Below are 12,386 nucleotides of genomic sequence, written 5' to 3' on the forward strand. Positions count from 1 at the left end.
GTTTACTTAGGTATACAAAACTGGAAATAGGCTAAGTAAACATGTATAATATCTAACCAAATAAATAAGAAACGTAGAAAGCTTGGAGGCACGGCATACACCTTGATGTCAAATAAAATAAATAAATGACACAAAGTTTAAATAAAGTAAAAATCAGCAAACAATGTGGAACCAATTTAAATAAGAAACGAATGTTTAAAAAAACTTCCAAAATCACCTTAGATAAACGGCAAAAGTCAACAGGCTTTTCAAAATCCAAAATATTGCCAAACAGGCGCTTTTGCATTTCGTTTCGAAACTAAATCATACGCAAGACTAAATCGTCTTGTCTGTCTCACCTCACTCTTCTTGTCAGTCAGCTCGACTCACTCTCCTCACTGGATAAGTGAAATCTGATCTGTGATGTGACTGTCGTTCAGCACGCTACATTGAGCAGCCGCGTTCACTTTTTAATTGTAGTGTCTGTTCTTTTACTGAACTAAATAGTTTTTATTACTATAAAAATATCAAAACTACGGTGGGGGTCGGTGCCGCGGTGGGCAAGTGACGTAACCGGTGTTGCGGCTTAAACACCGGTATCACCGTCAGCACCTTCTATCGCGGCAAGCCTACTAACTGATAGAAAAAAGTGAAGTACTAAAATTACTAAAACAAAAACTGCAATAAAAATGAAAGGTAAATAGAAATATTTAACAAGTCTAAAAATTAGAAAAGTACATAAAATTACAAAAAAGTAAACAAAATAAAACCTGAAAATATAAAGCTTTTTATTAATAATACTCTGACCAATGAATGATACATAGGCATCATCTGACTAAACTTGCAAAAATATCAATGTACTGCCAACAAAGTTTGGGGTCAAGTAAGATTTTTTTTTTTTTTTAAAGAAATTAATACTTTTATTCAGCGGGATGCATTAAATTGATCAAAAGTGACAATTAAAATGTTACAAAAGATTTCTATTTTAAAATACATGCTGTTCTTTTGAACTTTCTATTCATCAAAGAAAAAAATGTATCACGGTTTCCACAAAAATATGAAGCAGTACAACTGTTTTCAATAATCAGAAATGTTACTTTAGCAGCAAATCAGCATATTAGAATGATTTCTGAAGGATCATGTGACACTGAAGACTGGAGTAATGATGCTGAAAATTCAGCAATAAATTACATTTTAAAATATTATCAAATAGAAAACAGCTATTATAAATTGTAATAATATTTCAGAATATTAATGTTTTATTGTATTTTTGATCAAATAAATGCAGTTTTGGTGAGCAGAAGAGACTTCTTTCAAAATAATTTTAAAATGTCCTTACCGACCCCAAACTTGTAGAATTTAATATTCATTTAATGTTCTAAATAACGTTATGAAGAAGGTAATATTCACCAGAATGGTCAAATGGCACTAATGAACCCATCTCACCTGAGCACCTGTTGGCTGAACGTGTCTTTCTGCTCGTTAGAGACCCGTGAGGATGGGAAGCCCGGTGAACGCAGAGCTTCTTTGAGCCACACTGTCAGCAGAGCGAAGCAATGCTTGTTCAGACAGAAGAGCACCTCCGCAAACTGATCCATCACACTGCGGGACGACTGACCGCCGATGGCCTGCCGAAAGAACAGAGCAGTCAGACTTTTGTGCTTTTTTTTGTTTTACAACATTCAACAACCTTCATGTATTGTAGAAGCTCACCTCCAGTACAGCCAGCAGGAGGAGTTTACCATTTTCCTGCACGACCTGACCAACAGGAGGAATGTCTGCGCAGCGCGGTATTAGCTCCGTCTGCAGTCAATGCAAATAAACAATTCAACAATGCTCATGGCTACGGTTTATGAAAGTATATTTAACAGGAGGTAAAGAGACACAAACTGAAGGTCAATTCACAGAGCACTAAATCTTCCATCAAAACAATACAAAGGTTTGGAATTAAGTTTTTTTTTAAAGAAGTCTCTAGCTCACCAAGGCTGCATTTATTTGATCAAAAATACTGTAAAAACAGTAATATTATTAAATATTATTACAATTTAAAAATTGAATTGTATATTTGATTGAATATATTTTAAAATGTGATTTATTTCTGTGATCAAAGCAGAATTTTCAGCATCATTACACCAGTCTTCAGTGTCACATGATCCTTCAGAAATCATTCTGATATACTGATTTGCTGCTCAAGAAACATTTCTGATTATTATCAATGTTAAAAACAGTTGTGATGCTTAATAGTTTTGTGGAAACCTTGTTAACACAATAGAAATCTGAAAAAATCTTATTTATGCACTAAATGATCTGAAAAAGATGCATCATGGTTTCCACAAAAATATGAAGCAGCGAAAAACTTGATAGTAGCTTAGCAGCAAATCAGTATATTAAAATGATTTCTGAAGGATCATGTGACACTGAAGACTGGAGTAATGATGCTGAAAATTCAGCTTTGATCACAGGAATGAATTACATTTTTAAAATGTATTCAAACAGAAAGCTGTTCATTTAAACTGTAATAATATTTGGCAATATTACTGTTTGTACTGTATTTTTAATCAAATAAATGCAGCCTTGGTGAGCATAAAAGACATTGATCAAAAGCGACAGTAAAGACATTTATAATGTCTTTAAAAAAAATTCTATTTTAAATAAACGCTGTTCTTTCGAATTTTGTATTTTTAAAAAAATGTATCACGGTTTCCACAAAAAACTAAAGCAGCTGTTTTCAACACTGATAATAATAAGAAATATTTCTTAAGCAGCAAAAAGGCATATTAGAGTGATTTCTGAAGGATCATGGGACACTGAAGACTGGAGTAATGATGCTGAAAATTCAGCTGTGCATCACTGGAATAAATTGTGGTTTAAAATATATTCAAATAGAAACCATTAGATTCTAATAATATTTTACAATATTACTGTTTTACTGTAGTTTTGATCAAACAAAAGCGGTTTACTGTAGGTTTAATCAAATAAAATGATCAAATGAAAAAAAAAATATATATATATTTAGTGCTGTCAAATGATTAATCGCGATTAATCGCATCCAAAATAAAAGTTTTTGTTTACATAATATATGTGTGCATACTACATATTTATTATGTATATACAAATACAAACACATGCATGTATATATTTAAGAAAAATATGTTATGTTGATATATTAAATATATTTATGTATAATATAAGAATATAAATATATATATACATGTAAATATTTTCAATAAATATATACTGTGTGTGTATTTATATATACATAATAAATATACACAGTACACATACATATATTATGTAAACAAAAACTTTTATTTTGGATGCGATTAATCACGATTAATCGTTTGACAGCACTAAATATATATTAGTTAACCATAATTAATTTGACATTTTCTGTATTTTAACCTTTTAACATTTGAATCTCCCTTAATTCCTTTTTAAAGTAAATAATGTAATAAATAAGTTTTAAAAATGTGTGCAATTATTGAAATTGCTCATTTTTGTGGATGACACTTACAACAAAATATGCATGTATCAATATAAAGACAGGAATATCATTACCATTTACTCATTTTATGTATTTTATTTATTTATAAATTAGCATACTGCAGATTCTCGAACATTTATTATCTATACGCTTGACATAATTTATTTTAAATTACTCAAAATCCTAAAGTTTGATTTCATTTCACTTTAAATCTTAGATGTTCAGTGTATTCTCAATCTTTGAAACTCACTTCTTTTCTAGATGCAATGGCAACAAGCAATGTGTCAAAATTGGTTTCAACTGTGCAAAATCCTGCTATATATATATATATATATATATATATATATATGGACGATTTTTAGTGGCACTATATATATATAATTATTTAATTATCACAGAATTTAGGCCAACTACACTGTAAAAGAAATGCTGTGAAATGCAACACGATCACAGCCAAGTTTCGATGTGTAATAAAGCAGGATCAGGAGGAGCAGGATCTTTGGACTGAATGAGATGTACACGGATTAGAGGTGTTGACTCTTGTCTGTGTGACTATTGGACAAAAGAACTGTCAATCATCCAATAGCAAAACCCTTCAGGTCAATTCCACTGCCCGAGCAAAACAAGGGTCTGTAAAGACCCTGTGACACAGGACAGAAGGGAAGAGAAGTGAGAAAGAAAGGGACAGCGAAAGAGAAGAGAGAAACCCAAAGTGAATGAAATAAGAAACCAAAAACACACCTGAGCTTGGAGTTGCATAAATGAATCAACAATATCAGGATGATCCCTGGGCCCTAAAATATAATAAAGATGAAACTTAAGAAATAATAAGAATAATAAGAATATATACAAACAGCAAAAGAACAGATCGAACAGTCATGTGGAACGGAAAAGTCAACTGGACGGAAATAATCGCACGCGTGAGAGAAGTAGGGCAGAGAAAGAGGAGGGAACATGAACGACTTGAAGGCAGTTGCGGAAAAACGAAAAGAGGAAAAACAAAGAAAGACAGATCAATGAGTCCGTTCTGAAAAGGAGAAACAAAGAAGGAAAAGAAATAGAAGTAACGAGAGAAAGAAAAGAAACCTAAAAAACAAAAGAAACAGTGGGTTTGGAGTGGGAACCCAGGAGGCACCTGTTACTGTGATGACACTTGTGTTGCTTGCTTTCTTTTTAGTGTGCGTTTTATTTGTTTTCATTGTCTGTAAATTCAATTCAGACACCCGACTGGCCCGCCGTAGCTGGTGAGCGCTTGGTTCCCACCGCCACCCCGGAAGAGCAAGGTCAGTCCCAAACTTCCCTCCCTTAGCTGTTCCCACACTCCAAACAAGACCCCACCCCCACAAACCAGACCCCACCCACCCGTCAAACCCTGCTCCTTCACAGAAAACAAACGACACACAAACACACAGGCCACGGCAGGTCCACTCGGCCATGACACCTGATCGGGATAAGAGTGTTATCGCTCACATTTCTGCTGATTCGGAAACGATGTGGTTAAAACAAAAGAACGTGATGAATGACAAACAAGAAGTGAGGGATGCAAGCATGCTAGTGGACACATGCAAAGACCAACTATGTGACTGTGTGTGTTTTTGAGTCATGCTGGACAGTTTTAGGCTGTTTTCACACTTCTTGTAATTGGTTGGCCCAAACCAGAAAATGAAAATTTGATTAAACAAGTCAATGTGTGACTTGACTTCCTTGTAATTATTTGTGGAATTTACCAACAATTTCTGAATAAAAATGGTTTCAAAGTCCTACTTCACATTTTTTCAGTGCAAGTCCTTTCATTAGATTTACATCAGTAATTGCATTACATTTAATTCCTTTGTATGTCTCTACATATAGCAGAATGGCAATAAAGCTCACTTGACTTGAATCTGCAAGCTGACAGTAACCAAGCAAAAGGCGGCATGTTTTTCATTCAAATCAACAAGAAAAGTGTGTGGAAGTGGTGCAATGAAAAGAACGAAGCCCTAAGAGAAGTTTAACAGGTGCACAAAAATCCCCAATTTATGAATGTGTATCCACAGCATTATTGGTAAGCAGCGTTGCATTCATAATCATATTAATACAAGCAGACCTTCTCAGTGACAAACTGGGATAAATCCAACCATGAATCTCGACTATATTGTTTGCGATTGTTGTTGATAGTGAATTAACACACTTACGCAACTTCTAGGCTATAATTCTAAGTCTTTTTTGTTGGTTTTATAGAAAAACATTAACATAATTTGGAATTAGTATTAGGAATTTCACTGCTTTGACTTTGCAACAACCTGAGTATGATCTAAAGTTCTCTTGATTTGTGTAATGTAAAAATAAATTTCTCAAACGGGAAAAATTGTGATTATAGTGATTATAATTTTGAGTTTAATAATCATGATTATCAGTTTAACCAATATTGTGTCAAATTTGCTTTGGTGCACATTATAACACACTGTTTAAAGTAATTACTGAAACTCAATAGTACATTTATTTAGTGTGTGGTCCGATTTATCATTGTTCAGCAAAATGTACCAAGTGAAATCCAGTCATTGTTTTGTTATGATTTATAGAAGAAAAATAACTTTTTGTATTAGTATTCATACTTTTGTAGAGCTAAAGACCAGATAATTTCAGATAAAGATATAAATATAAATATATTTGGAAAACAGCTATCACAAAATCTCACTTAAAAAAAAAAACATTTACATTTGGTATTAAGATCCATCTCAGGTGGTCCAATCACAAGTGGTGAGCACTCAATACAGATGTAAACAGGGTATGAACTGTGTTATGGTCAAATAATTGAATTCACATTCGGATGCATTTGTAGCATAAATGCTAATGCATCCTGATGTGCCCCTGACAAGAGTGAAGCACTGTCTACTCACCTGTCAATCAATCAATCAGATCACCTGAAATGACTGTTAAATTCCAGGTGTAAACAGGACTAAATGCATTCGGATCCAGATCAGAATCTCTAGTGTGAAAACGCCCTTCACCTAAGCGTGTGTGAAACTCATGGGGTGAAAATTTCAAGCAGAACAACAGGATCAAAAGTCACCACACCATTTCAGAAAACAAGAACCATTTCATAAGATCATGCCCATTTCTGAACTCTGTTTCTGTGTGTGCGGGTTTAAAAAACAGATACATGCAAACAACTGGAAACAGTGACAGTAAAGATATCAAAACCACAAGATTTCCTTCACCCTCTGCAGCTGGTTGTTCCCAGCATGCCTACCTTGCTGGAAGATGGTCAGAGTAACAGAAGTGACCAATTCAAACAGCGCTTTGATTGGGGGGAAATTATTCGTTTCACTGGCAAATATGTGGACCATCTGCAAGAGAACAAAATCAATCAAACGAAACTCATAAGAAGCAGCACAACACGTTCAAGGCTTCTGAGTTTTCAAAATCAAATTTAAGCATTTTAAGGCGTACATAATAAAACCATACAATCTCAAAATAAATCATGTAACTCAGATTCTAATTAAACAGGCTGAGGCACACATTCAACTAAAAAACATGGCTATTGCAAGTTTAAAATGCTCAAGATATGTTTTATAAAATATATTTACATATGTAATGAAATTTATTTATATATTTTTATATCCATACATACGAGTTAGAGGTTGCTGATATGATAATGTGTTTAAAGAAGGGCAATAAAATGATTATTGCGCAGATCAAAAAGATGAGGGAGATAAAAATGTGCAAATCTTACAAAAATCTACAACATACAACATATTACCAAAAAAACACCATAAAGTAAACATTGTCATAATTCATCTACAGTTGACCATAAGAAACCTACTGGCATAAATGTGTGCTACTCATTGATTGAACTGCTCTATAACTGCGAGCGTGCAGAATTACGTTTTGACTTTGAACATGTAGAGCTTGCATTTATGCATTTCAATTACAGCCTTTTGAAGTTTAATAATCACATTAGGTTGTATCACAATTTCTGTTTTTCCATCCCGAAATTGACAGATTCAACAATAAAATAATGAATTTTTGCAACACTGACACGGTTACCAAGCTGAATTGAAACAATGAATTAAATTAAGCTGAATAATCACACTAATATGTTCTATAGAGCTACTTGTTTTCTTTCTATTTAAACAAATTGACTCTCTAACACTCGCAATCTCTATTCTATTTCATCTAGCTGTTTTTTTATTTATTTATTTTAAAAAAAACTTGACCCTCTAACACTTGCACTCTCTATTCTATTTCTACTCTACTACTTTTCATTTAATTGGCTAGCATATTAACACTAGCATTCTCTATTCCATCTAATTGTTTTCTTTATATTTACTTTAAAAAAATGACCCTCTAACACTAGCATTCTCTATTCTTTTTCTATTCTATCTACTCATTTTCTTTTTATTTATTTTAAGAAAAAAAAACCTTGCTACTTGTACTGCGTTACTGCGACTAATCGAGACTTGTCACAGCACTTACATATCATTGCTCTTTTGTTGGTTTTGATTGCTTCTGTTGTTCTAATTTGTAAGTCCCTTTGGATTAAAGTGTCTGCTAAATGACTAAATGGAAATATTTCATAACTGACGCATTTCCAACATTAACACTGTTATTTTCCTGTTTTATTAACTTGAAGCTGCTTTGAAACAATCGGTGTTGTATAAATAAATGTGACTTGACTTGAAATGATAATTAAGACTTTTGTCATTAACTTTTATTTTTTAAGGACCCACATGGACATTACATCCTGTATGAACATTCATTTGTCATCCTGTGTTTCGTGTACCTGGCGTGTTAAATCCAGCGCTGACGCCTGCGGTATGGTACTGTACATCTGCCCCAGCATCTCACTCAGCTGAGACACCATGGGGGCAAAATCATGCAGGAGAGTTTTCACAGACTTCTCAAAGATGGCACACACCGCCTGAGAGAGAGCAGAATTAAATCTGCCATGCATTCATATTGAAAAGATACAATGAAACCTGAGCAAATGACTATGGCAAGATCTGGAGATGAGGCAGAATAAGAAGTCTGAGGTGAATCATACCTCCACAACCTGCGAGTCATTCAGCCATTTACTGAGGACCGTCTGTATCAGTGCAAAGACCTGCTGGAGCACCACCACCACCTAGAACACACAAACACACTCGAGTCCACCTCTGACATATTGAAAACGTCTGCTTCGCAGTGACCGCGGCCAGCTGGAAGGTGCTTACAGGGTTGGGGCCTGTCTGGGGCGGGGCTGATTTGATGGGCGGGGCATTCTCTCCTGACTCCTCCTCCTGTTTGGTGATGTCCAGCGTGGTGAAGAGATTGGATAGCAGACCGAGGATGTGAATAATGGCCAGTTTATTCGAGGGGTTTGGCTGAAAAGAGAAACCAGGGTCAGATTGGTATTTGACATGCCTTTTCATTTTAAAGGGGCCATATTTTACAATTTCAAAGCATACAATTTTTTTTTTTAAATCCACTTATAAATTCAGTTAAGATTTCATGCACCATAAACAGTCCTTACCGAGCTGTTCATGGCCATTTTCTCTGTCTATCACACATTAGATTAAACCGAGTGTTTTTGCTACTGTACCTTTAAAGACATGCTATTTAAATGACATCTACTATGAGTGGCTAAACTTTGCATACTAGCATAGCTCAATCTGTTGTTCGTCAGGGCAGACCAATAAAATAAAATCACAATATGGCTTAACGCAACGTTAAAGAAAATAAATGAATGCCCCTTTTAATAAAAAATATTATTATTGTAATTTATTCTGTAAAATAAAACTATTACTATTGTTCTTAAATATTTTATTTTACAGTGAAAAAATAATAAGGGGCTCTTTATTTTTGTCTACATATTTTTACCCATTTCTACCTGTTTTTGCAGAATAATTTAAATAAATTGTCTCATGGACAGGAGAAAGAGTTCTCCCTACATAAAAGGGTTATTATAGTAAACGGAAACTAAAACCAATAAACAAATAACCAACCAAACAAACAAATAAATGTTAACTGAAATAAAATAAATTTAAAATATTTTAATTATTTTAAGCTAGTTGCCAAAGAAACATTACTCGTTTTGATTTCTCATTTTCAACTTGCTGTACTAAAATGACAAACTAAACTGAAATAAAATTGCATAAAAACTAAACAGACATTAAAAAATAAATAATAAAAAGGACAAAAACAATAAAACTAACTAAAATTAAAACAAATGATTAAAATAAAAACTAATTCAAACTATTAATAAAAAGTACAATAGCATCTCAATGATACTAATGTACAACGTAATACTAACACTTCTACATAGTATACATTAAACATTTCAAACGAGCATGAAAAATCCCTCAATATGAGCCCATAATGGTACAGAGACAGAACGGTGGGATGGGCGTTCGCTCCTGGGAACATCAGCTGTAATTAAAAGAGTCGTTAAACAACCATTAGGCCAACAGTCTAATTACTGCTGTTAGCTCCATGACAACAGCTCAGTGATTGGCGGAGAGGCAGAGCGAGTCGCTACACTGTCCTCCTTCCTGTGTGACATCACACACAAGCACAAAAGAAAGAGACGCTCAATTAAACCTTTAACAAAGGCACTGGTGCACAGGCAGCCTTATTTTCCAAAGGTTAACCTGGAAGAAGATTATACTACATGCCTGCTTTAAAAAATAAGTACATTTAAATCACTTTTATAAAATAAAGTTCAGTAGTTTTAATGGTAAAAATAATTAATGAATTCAATTGATATATGACGTCAGAGATGCATGCATGTGTTGTCTATTAAAAACGGCTCATCCAATCAGATATCAGAGCCAGAACCATTTGTTTTATAAAGAACATGTGAAGAACTGTACACTACGTTCCTGTTTACTTTTAATATTTTTAGCAATTTTACTGACAGCGTCTTCTGAAAATAGCATCAGAGGAGATGCATGAGATCTGATTGTTCAGACACATCCTCACAGCATCTGTGGCCAGCAGGGGTCACTGTGTGAGCGGCCCATCACAGCCTGTTTACGGAGGCTGATGTAATGTCTTTCTGGGAAGGACCAGACGGGAAGGAAAGGTATAAGAAAACGAAAGTCAAAAACAGACATGCAGCACGTAGAAGGAGACCACATTTCCGAACTGGAAATAGGAGTGAACTCGGTTTAGATTTTACATGCATTTTGATAAGATGCAAAATAAACGCAATGCAAAAGTATTTAGAAGCTAGATTTTGACGTCTGGGAGTGACGTTTGCTTATGCATGCAAAAAGGTGGTTGCCAGGGTGTTTAGTTGCTCATTAAAGTGAAAAGAGTCTGCTGTAACATTCTGGTCTTTAGATACAATTTCAATACAAGTCCGTGGGATTTTTTGCCCGTTTTTATCTCAGTCAGATGAAAATTGTGAGTGTAAATGGTTAGAAAAGGTACAGCTGCACATTTTGATCCGTATATATGCAGCGGAATGCAATACTAATTAAATAATTTTATTTCTCCCATTATGTCTTAAGATGTACAACATTTTTTGATGCACTAAAATAAATTTTTTACTTAATCCAAAATTGCAGTTTTCAAATAAAAACTGGTATTGTATAAACTGAGTTGTACAAATGTTAAATTGCACATAAGGCAGTTTTATACTAACTTTTTAATGATATATTAATTTGTTGTTGAAATATAATGATTTAAATGGTGTCTGTATTAAAAACTTGTTTTCATGACAGATTTATTCAAACGTACTTTAAATAATGAAGACAACAGCTTAAGTAAAAATATAAAATGTAATATAGTGCATATATTTATCAAAAAGCTCCTCTCAAGAGTCATATTTTCTGGTTTTCCTGAGGTAAACGTCTGATGTTCATTAATGTTTATTTTGTGCTATAGCTAGGAATTAAACACGAAGAGATGATCGGTCCACTTGCAACTTGAACTGAGACAGATACAGAAATCTGGCACACCATATTTAAAAGCATCAAAACAGCGTTTTTTGTTTGAATTTTGTAGTAAAATGGACAGAATTTGAAAGCTTAGACGTTTCATATCAAAGGTAACAAAGCAGAAAACTTATTGCGATTGCTGAATGGGATGCACACTATAAATGTTTAGTAGAGTACTGTTCACACATCAACTGAATGCAGCACAGAGTAAAAGGTTCACTGATTCATTAAAATGAAGATAAAAAAATAGACAGATTAATACTGTAAATCCAGCACTCTGATCCACACAGCTAACGTTTTCCTATTGTAGTTCATCCACATTGTTTATACACAGACTAGGGATGCACCGATTCAGAACCGATCCGATACCAACAATTCTGAGTATCGGCCGATACCAGCACTGTTTTTTTTTCTAATCAATGTAGAATTTCTATACCTCAGTGTGGTGACCTGATCATCACTGTTTTGTGTGTTAAACACAATCTACTAAATATAGACAACTTCATTTTAAAGAAAAATAACAAATGAAAAATTATATAATCATTATCTATGACAAAAATACTATTATAAACTAGGTTATTGGATAATTCAGCAGCAAAAGTTATTCTAGACAAATCATGAGTGCTCAATAATTTTATAAAATGTAAACATTTAGTGAAATAACATTATTTAGTGGGGAACAAATATAAGTGAATAGTGTAGGACTAAATCTGGTGAAATGTTACACTCTTTACGCTCTTTGCATTGTTGTAAAACACATTCATGAAAAACAAGTAAATATATTTATATATAAATGTATACTAGGCTTGCCGCGATAGACGGTGCTGACGGTGATACCAGTGTTAAGCCGCAACACCGGTTACGTCACTTGCCCAACGACCCCCACCGTCGTTTAGATTTTTTATAGCAATAAAAATCATTTAGTTCCGTAAAAGAACAGACATTACAATTAAAAACTGAACGCGGCTGCTCAATGCAGCGTGCCGAACGACAGTAGCATCACAGATCAGATTTCATTT

At 34.0% G+C, this 12,386-nt stretch overlaps 1 protein-coding gene across 1 annotated transcript in view; it reads right to left on the reverse strand.

Annotated features, from left to right (window-relative positions):
- Positions 1–12,386, reverse strand: part of ipo13b (importin 13b) — a 50,935-nt gene that overhangs the window by 3,262 nt on the left and 35,287 nt on the right. The window contains exons 12-18 of the mRNA XM_016559941.1: positions 8,659–8,808; positions 8,490–8,570; positions 8,229–8,366; positions 6,696–6,792; positions 4,067–4,257; positions 1,693–1,782; positions 1,426–1,607 (exon numbers count right to left, since the gene is read on the reverse strand). Coding sequence (XP_016415427.1) covers positions 1,426–1,607; positions 1,693–1,782; positions 4,067–4,257; positions 6,696–6,792; positions 8,229–8,366; positions 8,490–8,570; positions 8,659–8,808 — 929 coding nt within the window. The remainder of the gene's footprint in view (positions 1–1,425; positions 1,608–1,692; positions 1,783–4,066; positions 4,258–6,695; positions 6,793–8,228; positions 8,367–8,489; positions 8,571–8,658; positions 8,809–12,386) is intronic.

This window comes from Sinocyclocheilus rhinocerous, unplaced genomic scaffold, assembly GCF_001515625.1.
Source record: "Sinocyclocheilus rhinocerous isolate Xijiao unplaced genomic scaffold, SAMN03320098_v1.1 scaffold228, whole genome shotgun sequence".
Classification (NCBI taxonomy): domain Eukaryota; kingdom Metazoa; phylum Chordata; class Actinopteri; order Cypriniformes; family Cyprinidae; genus Sinocyclocheilus; species Sinocyclocheilus rhinocerous.